This window comes from Marmota flaviventris, chromosome 5 (genome assembly GCF_047511675.1).
Source record: "Marmota flaviventris isolate mMarFla1 chromosome 5, mMarFla1.hap1, whole genome shotgun sequence".
In the NCBI taxonomy this organism is placed as follows: domain Eukaryota; kingdom Metazoa; phylum Chordata; class Mammalia; order Rodentia; family Sciuridae; genus Marmota; species Marmota flaviventris.
This window is the reverse complement of record NC_092502.1, coordinates 61,126,952-61,141,787: the sequence shown is the minus strand read 5'-3', so window position 1 is coordinate 61,141,787 and position 14,836 is coordinate 61,126,952. Positions and strand designations below refer to the sequence as shown.

The 14,836-nt window shown below is 44.9% G+C and overlaps 2 protein-coding genes across 2 annotated transcripts in view; one reads left to right on the top strand and one right to left on the bottom strand.

Annotated features, from left to right (window-relative positions):
- Positions 1 to 1,521: 1,521 nt before the first annotated feature.
- Positions 1,522 to 6,477, bottom strand: Rps14 (ribosomal protein S14). The gene is made up of 5 exons (XM_027949263.3): positions 6,393 to 6,477; positions 3,838 to 3,988; positions 3,183 to 3,344; positions 2,115 to 2,191; positions 1,522 to 1,642 (listed from the first exon to the last, which is right to left on the bottom strand). The coding sequence occupies exons 2-5, from the start codon at positions 3,984 to 3,986 to the stop codon at positions 1,575 to 1,577; spliced, it is 456 nt and encodes a 151-aa protein (XP_027805064.1). The 5' UTR covers positions 3,987 to 3,988; positions 6,393 to 6,477; the 3' UTR covers positions 1,522 to 1,574.
- Positions 6,478 to 6,573: 96 nt separating this feature from the next.
- The window catches only part of Ndst1 (N-deacetylase and N-sulfotransferase 1), an 83,386-nt gene continuing 75,123 nt past the window's right edge, over positions 6,574 to 14,836 (top strand). The window contains exon 1 of the mRNA XM_027949260.3: positions 6,574 to 6,661. The gene's annotated coding sequence lies outside the window, so the exon portion shown is untranslated. The remainder of the gene's footprint in view (positions 6,662 to 14,836) is intronic.

The window sequence follows — 14,836 nt, the reverse complement described above, 5'->3', positions numbered from 1 at the left end:
ATCTGTATGACTATTTAATAAGTGCAGCTTAAATCATTGTGGTGGTTCACACCTGTAATCCCACCAGTTCAGGAGACTGAGACAAGATGATTTCAACAGGCCAGCCTCAGCAAATTTGTCTCAAAATAAAAATGGCTGGATGTGGCCAGGCATGGTGGTACACACCTGTAATCCCAAAGGCTCAAGAGATTGAAGAAGGAGAATCTAAGTTCAAAGGCAGCTTCAGCAAGACTATTTCTAAACAGAAAATATATGGGCTAGGGTTGTGGCTCACTGGTTAAAAGTGCCCCCAGGTTCAGTTCCTAGTACCAAAAAAAAAAAAAAAAAAAAAAAAGTTGGGTGTACTTCCTGTACTTATCTGGCATGCCTAAGGCCCTGGTACAGCAAAAACAAAAACAAAAAGTGCAGCTCAGGAGTTTGATTTTTGCCAGGTTACTTTCTACACTGGTTTTCTTAGCTGTTATCATGGTTTTCCATCACTTTAAGATTCAATGCATAATTAAAATAGGATCTGGCATGTAACTAATGTCCTTCCTCACAGTAATCCACTTGTGCCTCAGGTCAATCTGCTTATTCCCTTTGCCTGAATGCATTGCTCAAAACATGCCATCCAAGGTTCACCCCAACAGCAGCATCTCATCAAGGTTTCCCCTCTTGCTGATCTCCTCCTCCAGAACCACCTTGTGTTTTGGTGTACTCACCTCTCCAGTCCTGGACACAACATCCTCTCCTCTCCACTGGCCTGGCTAATCTCATTGCTCCATCAGTGGGCCCTACCTCCCCACCACAGGGTCCCGTGGCAATCCCTTGCAGAACATTCAGCACCATCTGGTGCCACTGTGTCCTTGGAGCTGGAATCAAGCTTCCGGAAAAGCAAGAACTTTTCTTTTTATTGCTGATGAGAAAATAGGACTTGGTGTGTATTTGTGGGGTGGCTGAATCTTTATGTACTTTATGTACCGATGTGGAACAATCTCTAAGATCTGCCAAGTAAAGAAAAGCAAGGCACAGCAGAGTGAGCTGCCCATTTTGCACAGAAGGTGTGGGGGGAGATACACGCCCACTTGTGTTTATATATGGCTCAGGCCTGGAAGGCTCCTCTTCTGCTCAGGCTACACTTGGATCAACAGTTCCCACTCTGCTCTGGCTCTTTAAGAATTGGTTCATTTTTAGAACCAACATCTTCATTTTCAAAACAAGGTCTCCAAGGCCTTGATTTGCTTTAGGTGACTGAGGAAGCTTAACACCACAACAAGCAAGTATGCAAAAGACCCAAGTAAGCCCTAGTACCTCACCTCTTCCAGGAAGCCAGTTTGCAGAACCCAGGTTCACCTGTTCTACACCAAGGGCCCAAACAGTTCCACTTATGTTCCTGCATGATGTCTTTTACATCTTCTGAAGCAATATAATATTTTGTCACTGCCCCAAGAACCTCATGTCAGCTCATGCCCTCATCACACCTAGATAAGTGAAGGGAAATAAATACCCCCTGGGTGGCTCCTACACAAGAAAAGACTAGTGTTGAAATAGCTTACAAGGCATTTATTAACAGAAAATAATCTGAGGAGTCCTGTTCACAGACGGCGACCACGGCGACCCCCCTTCCTGCGGGTGCTGTCGGAGGGGATGGGGGTGACATCCTCTGTGGGGGGAAGAGAAAACATCAGTGCCTGGAGCTGGATGGGAAGAACCCCAGGCCTCCCTAGGCCAATGGTCTACCCATTCAGCAGTAGATCCTACTGTTCTCCAAATGTGTTCCTATTATCAACAGATGAATGGGGAATTGTCCCACCTTCCACATCCTCAAAATCAGGAAGACAGATTTAGAAATGACACTAGGCCATCCCAAGCAGATGGGAAGAACACCATGCAGCTCCTTTCAGCAAATGTAACTGCCAAGAGACACCAAACCAGGCTCTGTACAAAATAGGAGCGGCACATGATTTCTGGTATCAATAAATACCCCTTGGGTGGCTCCTACACAATAAGGTTTCATTACATTTCTTGGAATTCTAAGACTTATATCCCCTGGTCCCCATTTATTAAAAAATTTAAGATCAGTATGTGCCAGGTTAGTTTCAAAACTAACCTGTGTTTGTGAGGGGGAGACTTACCAATCCGCCCAATCTTCATTCCTGAACGAGCAAGGGCTCTGAGAGCTGACTGGGCCCCAGGTCCAGGGGTCTTGGTCCTAGGAAGTAGAAGTTCAAGTAAGACAAGCCAATGGTAATCTCCATAAGATCTCATAAATTCTCTAATGACAAACCTCGTGTAAAGGACCAGACAATAAATATTTAAGGCTTAGAGGGGTTACTATCGCTTCTGTTACATAGCCAACAAACAAAAATTCCTTTAACTATTATTAGAGTAATTTGTACAGACAGTACAAAAAAAGAACAGCAGGTCAACCTAGTCATAGGTCAGTTTGCCCTGCTCTGTCTGCAGCCAGGTAAAGCCCCTTCCCTTCATGCCACATGCTGTGACCCTTAAGTCTTCTTTGCTGCTCTGTCCAAGACACTACCACCTCTGCATGGGACCACTTGAACAGCTTTCTATCTGGTCTATACCCTACCTGGTAATCATCTATTCTAGCTTTCATGCCCAATAAAGCCCAAATTGTTGTCCTGTTCTATAATACCCAGCAAGGCTCCACCCCTGCATCTCTCCAATCACACCTCATGCTACTTTCCTCCTCCTAGTTGCCCAAGCTCATCCTTACCCCAAGAACTTTTTCTTGCAACTGTCTCTAGCTGGAATACCCTCCTTCTGTCTTGCCCTCTCTGAAAGACTTCTGGATATCATTTAGGACTTAGTTGAAAATATGTCATCACTAACTCCATACATTCTCTTCCTAGTGTTTGCCACAAATAGAGGTCACACACTCACTGCTGCTCTATTTGCTTAAAGTCTGACTCTCCCACAAGCCTGAGTTGCATACAAGGAGGACAAAGGCATTATCTGCTTTCTTCCTTTACTCTTTTTTCTTTTTTTAGTATTGGAAACATAGTGACTGGTATACAGTGGGCACTTGATAAGGGTGGGGTACATCCAGGAGCCAATTATATGTATATGCCTAAAATATCTTGTTTCTGATTACAAAAGAAAACCAAATCTCTCAAATCTAAGTGTTCTGGCACCTAAGCCCAGTTGTCTTACCACCACCCATCTCTAGCCTTATATACCTGTTTCCTCCTGTGGCCCGGAGTTTGATATGTAGAGCAGTGATGCCTAGCTCCTTGCACCTCTGGGCTACGTCCTGGGCAGCCAACATGGCAGCATATGGAGAGGATTCATCTCTGTCAGCCTTCACCTTCATCCCACCTGTCACACGACAGATGGTTTCCCTGGGGACAAAAGCAGAGTCATTCTTTTTCATCTCCCAACAATGATTCACTAAGTGATTATCATGTCTAACAAATAAAGACTGCCACAACTCAGGTATGGCAGAGCTTGAGTCAACTTGAGCATATATCCTGATCCTGGACAAGAGAGTCATGAGCTCTGACTTCATGGGGTTCAGTTTAGTGGGCTGAAAGAAACAACACAGCTAAACCTTATATTTTACTTTTGCATTCAATCTTTAAAGATTAGTCTATGAGGTGTATTAATATCTTCATTTTATGTAGGAGAAAAATCAAAGTCAGAATCTGAATGACTTCACAAAGAATGTCTCCTTTTAATTCCTAGAAAATTATGCATTTTTGGACAAAACGAGCAAACACATTTCCTTACCTGGACAAAGCATTAATTCTTTAGAGAGAACTTCCTAAACTGGGGACATTTCTTCCCTCAGCCTCTTGCCAGGTGGGTTTTGTGCCTCTCCACCCAGGTACTCACTTGCCAGAAAGATCAGTGACGTGGACAAAGGTGTCATTGAAGGATGCAAAGATGTGGCAGACACCAAATACATTCTCTCCTTCCGCCACCTGAGGTCCAAGGCTGATGACCTGTTCTTCCTTCTTTTCCTTTCCCTTGCGAGGTGCCATTTCTGAATAAAAGAACCTTAGAGTTAATGACAAGATTTCCATAGCTAGGCGTGATGGTGCATGCCTGTAATCTGAGTACAGCTCAGGGGGCTGAGGCAGAAGGATTATAAATTCAGGGCCAGCCTCAGAAACTTAGTGAGGCCCTGTCGCAAGATAAAAAAATGAAAAGGACCAGGGATATGGCTCAGCGATTAAATGCCCTTGGGTTTAATCCCTGGTACGCAAGCACGCGTGCGCACACACACACACCAAACCACCCAGAACCTGCTGTTCGAAACTTTTAAAGAAATCCCAATTTTGCTTCTTTTTGTCCCTGACTCCCTATACCTAGGACTATGGTGTACTTTCTCATCTGTATCTCACTAAAACCCATTTTTCCCTGTACTTGGTTGATGTCAACTAGTGGCTAAAAAGCAATGTGCCATTAGGTAACCCTTCTTCCAGAAACTACCAAAGCATAGCTACACAGAACCTTTAGGATAAGCCTAAATTCTAGCAGCTGACCAAAAGTACCCCTAATTTCTACCCAAAATAAGGACAACACACTTAGGCTTAGGTCTCTGCAGACTCGAGTTCAACTGGCAATTTTATCTAACTGGGCGAATCAATTATGTTTTCAGTGGTACGAGGGATGGAACCTAAGGTCTTACACATGCTAGGCAAGTGCTCTACCACTGAGCTACATCCTCAGCTGGCAAATCAATTCTTTCTGACCCTTCTTGCTTCAAATATATTAAGATAAAAAAAAATTTTTGTTGATTTATCCAGGGTAACACAGCAATTCAGTTGCAGAAATCAGAACCAGTTTAGATTAATTCTTGATCCACACACAGTAATGCTAGGAGTACTTCTAGGTTTCCTGGCCCTGGATACTATATACTTTGGCTAGACCCAAAGAAGCCTGAAATACTATATACCAAAAGGCAATGCCAAGGCTAATACCTATCTATGTATCAGCAATGGTGCTCCAAAGATTCTTTATTCAAGTGGGGAAAAAAACCTGGCCACATCTGAATTCTGAACCAATTCCTTAGCTTAGCATTCAGGGATCTTTTACTAATATGCCCCTCAAGCCTCATTTCCTAATTCTATGCGCTACCTGTTCTCTCCCAAAGCCAATCTAAATCATCTTTGCCTACCAACTTATCTCCTTCTACTACTGCTTAGAACCAAGTCCTTAAACTTTACTAACACCAAATATTAAAGGCACTAAAACATGCCCTCCAGAAAAAGACCCATTCCAGAAATCCAATTGGTTCATGAAACCAAATAGCTCTAACCTGACATCGTCTATAACGTTAGGTGAAATCACAGGAATACAGGACTAGCAAAAAAGGCACACTGACAGGAAGAAGGTAAGGAGAATGGGCAAGGCTAGAAGGACTACTTCCTGCCTAAAGCCCCAGGCCTTCTAACCCCTCTGAGGCTCAGGCATCAGAACAATTTCTTAACATTATCAGAAGACACCAAAACTATGAAGGGCTCAAATGAAATCAGGCTATAGCCTGCAGAAGGAGTTAAGCCACCTAAGATCACACCATTTCAGCCCTGTACTCTGGCCAGATCCTTCTACTTCACAATTACCCTAGATTTTAAAAATCTGTCTCCAGTGCTCCTGGATCTCTCTGGTGCCTTTCTTGTGTGCAAAACCACCTATTCCCACCTTCAAATTAGATAAACGAAATTGGTACTCAGTGGGTGAGTACTGTTAAGAAAGGTGCCACAGGAAATCTTACCTAAGCGAGTATTATATCCAGTGTCTACCTGCATTTCCCCGATCCCAAGGCCCTCAAGTGTTGAGGAAATGGTCACTCAGGGGTATTAACATACCTCAAACACTAATGTGCAGTCCCTACCATCAGCTTCTGAGTCGGGCCCCGAGGGCCCAGAACTAGCATCAAGAATCACCCTAATTCAGAAGCACCCAACACAGGGCCCGAGTCTTTCCTGCATTCTCTCCCTGAATTCTCACTACAACCGCATAGGACAGACGCTATTAGTCCTATTTTCCAAATCTTGAGATTAGACACGGGTCTGCAATCGACCAGGAAGAAGCTAGCGGGGTAGGGTAGGAGGAGCCCACAGACTACGGTCTCTGGGTCCCGTAAGTCACGTTGTGCAATCGCTGAAACGTGACTTAGTTCAGGGCCAAGTCCTGGACTCGAGTTCGTGTCCACTTCACAGAAATAAGCCTTCCCCCTCCCCCCCTTTAAAACCAGGCGACCTCCTTCCGAGACAAGGCGCGAAGTTGATCCTAGACTGGCCGGGCTCGGAGTCTGCCGATAGCGCGTCTCCTGCCCAGCACCTGACTTGGCTTCCGCCGAAAGACCCCACTACCACTTCCCGAGCCCCGCCGGGCCCTCTGGCCACAGGATGATGAACGATTATGGTGCCTCGGCCTCATACCTGCGCGTCGCCTCCAGACTCTGCCACCGGAAAGAGAGATTGGGAAGGGGCGGGGCGATGGGTCATTTCCGACTGCCGGAAGTATACCGCTGAGGTCACGGGGGCGAGGTCGGCTCCCGGAATACGACGCTTTTATTGCTCACGAAAAGACTAAGACTCCGCCCTCGGGGAAGATAGTTTACTTAAGGGAGAGCGAAAAGAGGCACGGGGATGAGTGTTGCGCGAACGGGCTTGCCTACGGGACCGAACGAAGCGGATACACCCACGAGGTGAGGCGGGTTTATGTTCCAAGATGGCGGGGGGCCGCGACTAGTTAGACTTCCGCCGTCCTAACCCCGAGCCTAGCATCCTGGGAGTGGCAGCGCACCTAGTGGCGCGGAGGGGAAGAACAACAAGAGACTTCTAATAATGTACCTTTGGCTTATTTTGTGCAGCCCCGAGCAAAATAAGAATATTTATATGCCAGCCTGTGCTAAGCAATTTATATGCTTCATTTAATTCTCACATTTTCAAGCAGGCTTTTGGTTTCCCTTGTACAGATGAGGGATGTTAACAGAGACCACATAATTGTAGTGGATATGAGATTCTGATTTAAAACTTGTATGCTCAATAGCCATTTCCATATATTCCTTTAACAATAATATAGAAGGACCTTGAAGGACTGGAAGAATGTGTAGATGGAGATGTGGAAAGGGCCAATAAGTGTATCTAGCAGAACTGGGTAAACATGCATACATTGCATGAACAATATATATGAAATCTATATAACGAAATGTAGATATTGTGTATGTTGGAAAAAATGAGCTAGCATGAAGAATAGCATATGTCTGTATGAGCTGTTGACCACTTTGAAAGACTTCAGTTTATGTAGGCATTTTTTTTTTTTTTTTTTAACTCGGGATTGAACTCAGGGGCCATTATACCTGGCCAAAATTTTTCAAAAAAATTTGTAGTATCCTCTTTCCACTTTATAAAAACAAGTAATTGCTGGGCATGGTTGTGCATGCCTGTAATCTCAGCAGCTCCAGAGGCTGAAGCAGGAGGATCATGAGTTCAAAGCCAGCCTCAGCAATTTAGTTTGAGGCCCTGAGTAACTCAGTGAGACCCTGCTTCTAAATAATATACAATAAAAAAAGGGATGCGGATGTGGCTCGGTGGTTTAGTGCCCCTGGGTTCAATCCCTGGTACCAAAACAACAATAACAAAAGAAACAATTAATTACAGAAACATGAAAAGAACAAGAAAGAAAAAAGAAGTAACAGTCTTAATCACTGCTGTTCATAATTAGGCACATGTCCTTCCCAGGAATCACTTATGCATATACATACAGGAAAAGACTCTCTCCTTTTTAAATTTTTTTTTTTTTGTAATTAGTTATACATGACAGTAGAATGTATTTTGACACATCATACATAAGTGGAATATAATTTCTCATTCTTCTGATTGTAAATGAGTGGAATCACACTGGTTGTGTAATCGTATATGTACATACAGTAATAATGTCAGATCGTCCCACTGTCCTTCCTACCCCCACTACCTAACCAAAGTACCTCTCTTCCTCCCTACTCATGCCCCTTATTGTGAGTTAGTGTTGGAATATCAGAGAAAACATTTGGATTTAGGCTTTTTGGGGATTGGCTTATTTCCCTAAGCATGATGTTCTCTAGCTCCATCCACTTACCAGCAAATGCCATAATTTCATTCTTCTTTAAGGCTGAAGGACTTTCTTTTTTAAGAAAAGAAAAGAGCTTTACAATAATTTGCCTTTTATGGTTTTAAAAAAAAGCTATGCTCATTATAAATAGTCCACATAATACAGAGAAGTATGTAGTAAAAAAGTAAAAATTGTCCCCCAAGTTTTCCTTCTAGAAATACACTATTACAAAATTAAAGTACATCATTCCAGAAACATTTTATACCCACATGTATACCAATATCTTTAGTATATAATCTACAATTTTATGTAAAAGAAAATTACATTTTATTTGCTATTTTGCTTTTTTTCACCCAACATCATTGTAGATACCTTTCCATAACAACCAGTAGAAATCTGTGGCTTTTTATGTATTTATTTGTTTCCTTGCTTGTTTATTTATTTAATTTTGCAGTACTGGGTATTAATCCAGGACCTCACGTACACTAAGCAATCACCCTACCACTGAGCTACATCCTTAGCCCTTTTGTTTCTAAATTTTATTTGAAACAGGGTCTCACTGAGTTGCCTAGGCTGATCTCAAACTTGAGATCCTCCTGCCTAAGCCTCCAGGGTAACTGGGATTACAGTTGTGAGCCACTATTCCTGGCCCTATAGCATTAAAAAAAAATAAAATATTTGTTTACTTTTTTTAGTTGTAGGTGGACACAACACCTTTATTTTATTTTTATTTTGTGCTGAGGATCGAACCCAGGGCCTCATGCATGCTATATGAGCGCTCTACCTTTGAGCCATAACCCCAGCCCCCTATAGCATTTTTTAAAAGAAATATTTAATTTTATTATTTTGAATATAAAGTCATTCACAAACTTTTTAAAAAAATATTTATTTTTTAGTTGTAGTTGGACATAATAGCTTTATTCTATTTATTTATGTGGTGCTGAGGATCAAACCCAGGGCCTCGCACGTGCTAGGCAAGTGCTCTACTGCTGAGCCACAACCCCAGCCCCACACAAACATTTTTTTAAAGTTACCAAAAAGTATATCAAAGTCTCCCCCCAAAATTCATCTTTTCAACTGTGTCCCCAGAAATCCTCTTCCTTACTAGTTACTATGTTGTGTCTTTTTAACTACTATTGGTATCACTTTGTATAGGTGTATAATTGCTTATTTAACCAGTTCTCTATTGATGGATGTTTAGATTAATCTCCAGAATTTTCAAATATAAAACTGTCAAGAACACACTTGTCCTGGATGTGGTGGCACAGCCTGTGGTGGTACCAGATGCTCAGGAGGCTGAGGCAGGAGGATCGCTTGAGCCCAGGAGTTTGGGGCCAGCCTGGGCAATGTAATGAGACCCCATTTCTTCAACCAAACAAAACAACAACAAAAATAACTCACTTCTGCTATCCCTTCCTCAAAGTAAATTGCTTGAAATCAAAGGGAACATGCATTTAAAAAATTTTTTTTTTTGGTATCAGGGATTGAACCCAGGGGCATTTTACCAGTGAGCCATGTCTCCAGCCCTTTTTATTTTTGAGAAAGGCCTTGCTATTCTTGCTTAGGGCCTCATGAAATTGCTGAGGCTGGCCTCAGACTTGTGATCCTCTTGCCTCAGCCTCCCAAGTCACTGGGATTACAAGCGTAATCCATTGTTCCTGGCATTAAACTTTGATATATGTAGTTAAATTTTTCTCCTGAAAGTTCGTATCACTTTACTTCTATAAGCTGAGAAGCTAAGTACATCCTTGTTGCATCCCTTCTCTTCATGATTAGTGAAGTCAGACATCTTTCTGAATGTTTTGACCATTTGCATCTCTTCTATTAATTGTCTCTCTGTGTTCTTTGAAGGCCAGGGCTTTTTGTTCTCAGGTAGTGTGTTCCCCAGCAGAGTCGGGATAGTGGTGGAGACTGGAGTATTGTGGGATGAGCTCCTGCTTTGAATCAGCATTGTACTAAACAGAGACCTCTCCACCTGGCAGCGGGAAGGCTTTGTGGAGGGAGCGTGGCCAAAGGCAGCCCACACAGTTTCTTCAGGACAGATTTTTCCACAGAGAAATAAGAGAAGTCTTATTTCAGAAACTATAGTAGTTACTACTTCAAAACTCCTCTTGGATTATTTACAAATAGTTTGTGATTCTACAAATAGTTTTTAGCTGTGTATTCTTGAATAAAAATTAGAGCCTATCTAGGGTTTAGTTTTCTCATATATAGAATGGTATAATAATAGTGCTTTTAAAAACATATTGATTACTAGGCTGGGGATATAGCTCAGTTGGTAGAGTGCTTGCCTTGCATGCGCAAGGCCCTAGGTTAGATCCCCAGCATCAAAAAACAAAACAAAACAAAAAAACATATTGATTCTGGCATGGTGGCACATGCCTGTAATTCCAGTGACTTGGGAGGCTGAGACAGGAGGATTGCAAGTTTGAGGCCAGTCTCAGCAACTAAATGAGGCCCTGAGCAACTTAGACCCTGACTCAAAATAAAAAATAAGAAGGGCTGGGGATGTGGCTCAGTGGTAAAGTGCCTCTGGGTTCAATCCCTAGTACCAAAAAAAAAAAAAAAAAAAAATTGTTGAAAACACGTATCTTTGTTGGACTCCTACTCTGTAGCCAAGCTCTAGGATGCAGTCATAATGGTATTTAAACTGAGACTTGAAAGTAGAGTAGGGAAGCTGAAGCATGGAGTGGCACGTACCTGTGACCTCAGCTACTCCAGAGGCTAAGGCAGGAGGATCACAAGTTTGAAGCCAGCCTTGGAAACTTAGTGGGATCCTGTCTCAAAATAAAAATTAAGAAGGGCTGAGGTGGGCTGGGGTTGTGGCTCAGTGGTGAAGCGCTTGCCTTGCATGCATGAGGCCCTGGGTTTGAGCCTCAGCACCACATAAAAATAAATAAATAAAAATGAAAATATTGTGTCCATCTACAACTAAAAAAAATATATTAAAAAAAAAAAAGAAGGGCTGAGGATGTGGCTCACTGGTATAGTATCCCTGGGTTCAATACTCCGTAATGGAAAAATAAGTTAATATCTGAAGTAGAAATTAGCTAAATTAAGACAGGAAGAATGGAAGAATGGAGAATCGTATGTGCAAAGGTCCTGAGGTAAGAATGTGTTTGGAGAGTTCAAATAATTAAAACTTAGCTGGTATGACCAGTGTGCTGTGAGAAGGGGAGAGGGATGAACACTCCTGCAGTGTCTTGCCTCTTCTCTTTCTCACCCCACCCCACTCCATACGCTGTCAGCATTGTGAGTACAGGAGTGTGCTCACCACTCACAGCTTAGTCATTCCATCAGTGAAAGCTGTGAGCATTGCGTATGTGTCTAGGTTCTTGACACTTGGGATACATTGATGACCAAATCAGACAATGATTCCCACCCTCTTAAAGTTGACATTCTGGAAGAAAGAGCAGCTGTAGCATCTGAGTAACTTTCCCATTATGTTAGTAGGCAGTCAGTGCTGGGGAAGGAAGAAAAAGCCAGGCAGGTAAGGAAGGGAAAGGGGTGGGGCAGGTGGCAGAATTCAATGCAAAAGGCGGGAGGCTGGAGGAGAGGTTTGAGCAGAGGCCGGAGGGAGATGGGGAAGGGAGTGTTGCCAGCATCTAGGGGAAGATCTTTATGGGGCTCCTGGGCACATGCGCATGCCCAAAGGCGGAAGTGTGGGGGGCATATTCTGGGGGTGGTGGGAACCGGAGTGGTGGGAGCCAGTGTGGCTGGAATGGAGTGGCACTGGAGGGGGTGGTCAGAGAGGCGATGTAATGATCAGAGGTCATGTGGCCCCACAGGGCATTGTAAAGACTTTGGTTTTGCCCTGCGTGGAGCTGTTGAGGGTTTTGAGCAGAGGAGGGAGGTCTGACTTGTATTAATAGGTTCACTGTGGATGCTCTGTGCGGAGCCCACTCAGCCTCTGGAGGGGTGAGGGGCAGAAATAGAAGCAGGATCAGGGTTAAGAGGCTTTTGCAGTAAACCAAGTGTAATGTATTGATAGCTGAGACCAGGGGGGCCTCAGTGGAGGCAGAGAGAAGTGGTTCAAATCTGGCTGTACTTTGAAAGTAGATCCAACAGGATTTCCTGCAGATGAGACGAGACGTGGGCTGGAGGAAGAGCGTCGAGAGCCAACTCCCGCAGTCAGGGCTGGGGTACCTGAAGGGTGAAGCTGCGGGCTGGGAGGCCGAGGGGGGTGAGGGCTCGGAGGGGAGACCCGAGTTGGTCTTAGGCCTGAGTTTGGGGTGTTATCACACACCAACTGGACATGTCCAGGAGGTTGTCAGGTTGGATGAACCTGGAATTGAGGAGTAGGCCTGGGCTGGTGTGTAAATCTGGGGTCTTGGGCATAGGGGTGATATTTCAAATCGGGGACTGTGACCACTGAGGGCCGTGGTATAGGTGGAAAAGAGCTCTAAGGATGGAGTGTCGAGAGCATGGGGGGGTCGGTGGTGGAGTGCTTGCCTTGCGTGCACGGAGCCCTGGGGTCCTTGCACACGTGCGTGTGCACACGATGGAATAAGGAGGAGACAGCGAGTGAGAAGGAAGTAGTGAGGGTGAGATTGGGGACTCCACGAAGGTGTTCCAGGAAGTCACATGAAGACACAGTCGGGAAGGGGAGTGGGCAGCTGTGTTGGGGCACTGAGAGGTCCCATAGGATGGGCGCCGAGAGTGACCACCAGGGACCATGATAGGAGCAGGTTTCATGGGGTGGGGGAGCTGGAGGAATGGCGAAAGCTTGAAGTGAGTATATTTAAGAGAGGAAGAGGGAGGTGTAGATAGCTTTTGAGTTTGTTGCAAAGGGGCAGATGGAGAATGGGGAAATTTCTTTCTTTTTTTTTTTTTTGATTGATACCAGGGATTGGGTGCTAAACCTCCGAGCCACATCCCCAGCCCTTTTCATATTTTAGTTAGAGACAGGGTCTTGCTCAGTTGCTTAGGGCCTCACTAAGTTGCTGAGGCTGGCTTTGAACTTGCAATCCACTTGCCTCAGCCTCTCAAACCAGTGGGACTATAGGCATGCGCCACTGTACCCACAGAAATCTCTTTTTTAAAGATTCTGTTCTTAGCAGATGTCTGTTTGGGGGTGGGATGGTCCAGTAGAGAGTAGAAAGCTGGAGTGGAGACATGACCTTGCTTAGGTGAGAAGTGAGGGGCTCTAGGGCTCAGGTGAGAGGATAGGCTTTGGTAGGAGAGAGAATGTGTCCTCAGTGCCATCAGCAGGAAGGTGGGAGGGTGGGCATGTGGCAGGAGGGCTTTGGGAGACTCTCTACAGGGAAGTGGCAGCAGCCAGCTCTAAGTTGAACGTGCTGGGTGAGAGAAGGCTTGACACCAAGGCTGGAGAAATCGAATGGAGTTCCTGAGCATCCTAGGGTCGGTCCTCTTGAGGTTAGTGTGTGGTGCTTTCTCCAGCCGGCATGGCTTCCCAGATGCAGGCACGGAGTGGGATTTAACTTGCAGAGCATTGGATTTAACCAGGGTTGTGATTTTGCCAAGAGAGGACAGCTTAAGAGAGGGCCAGGGGAGCAGAGGGTGAAAGGAAGTATGATGTGTCCACGTGTGGCGTCGAGGTGGATAGCTGGAGTAGTCAAGTGTCCACACTGGCAGGGACAGTGTGTACAGGGTGGAGCGAGGGACTAGGGGTCCCAATGTAGTCAGGGATGACTGAAATCAACATGCCAGCTGGTGTCTTCAAGCTGATGATCAAGGACTAGGGGGCGTCATGGAGATGATGGTTTAGGGAGGAGTCCCAGGTATTGGTCACAACCATGGGAACAAGTGGCAGAGATGGTCAGGAAGACAAGATGGTTAGATAAAAATATGTCGAGAGACTGGAGGCTGGAGTAGTAGAAGCATCATCCATGTGACCATTGAAATGCCAAGAATTGAGACACCGATTGACTGAGGGTGACCATGAGTCCAGGGCAGAGCATCCAAAGATGGCAGGGTGGACCCAGGGGCTGGGAGACCCTGTGCGAAGGTGGGCTGATGTTGGGTGCCTCTCAGGATGTGACGTGGAATTAAAGCTGGGTCTTTTGGAGAGAAAGGCGGGAGAATAGCCTGGATGTGGCGGTGAGAAGCAGGAGTGTTCCCTGTCTTCTGCCCCGCCTTCTCTCACTCCATAGGTTGTGGAAGGATGAAGGAGAGCCCTCAAGAGGCCTGTGAGGGACAGCAACCCCAGGGGAGAGCTGCATTTCCTAGGACAAAATGGGACTATGCAGAGAAAAGACTAGGGACCGAGGAGGTTCTGCTGCAGACCTTCTAGAATTCCTGAGGGCAGCTGAAGGCCTTGAGGAGGTGTGTAAGGAAGGGACTGAGGACAGGGACTAGAGGACCATGGACAAGGCATGCCTGCGTGTATGTGGGTAGATAAAACCAAAATGTGACTAGGTCACGAGTGACTGACACTCAATTGTTCAGTGGTGATAATGACCTTAATTGGACACTTAGAACATGCCAGGCTCTGTGCTCAGTGAGTTGAATGTCTCATGTCCTTGACTCCTCTCAATAACCATAGAAAGTAGAGAAATTGTATTCCCCTCACGTTGCAACCAAGGAAACAAGTTTTTATCTGTAAGTGGGACACCAGGATCTGGGCCTAAGCAGTCTGATTGCAGAGCCCCAATATTTCTGACAACCAGTCTGGGTGTCTTCTAATTGTCTGTTGATTGGGTGAATGAAGAGTGGGTAATAGGCCTTGAGAAAGCAAATCTGAGCCCTTTCCTGGACCCCCAAGCCCAGCCTGGAAGACTCTCACTCCCTGCTCTTAGGAACAGTTTATACTTTAATTTGCCCATAGGCT

Bases quoted from the DNA above. Each gene is read 5' to 3' on its own strand.
- Rps14 (XM_027949263.3), bottom strand. From the start codon at position 3,986: ATGGCACCTCGCAAGGGAAAGGAAAAGAAGGAAGAACAGGTCATCAGC. The intron at 2,192-3,182 runs GTATATAAGGCT...TCTACTTCCTAG, and splicing joins CGGGCCACAGGAGGAAACAG to GACCAAGACCCCTGGACCTG. The intron at 1,643-2,114 runs GTAAGTCTCCCC...TTCCCCCCACAG, and splicing joins AATGAAGATTGGGCGGATTG to AGGATGTCACCCCCATCCCC.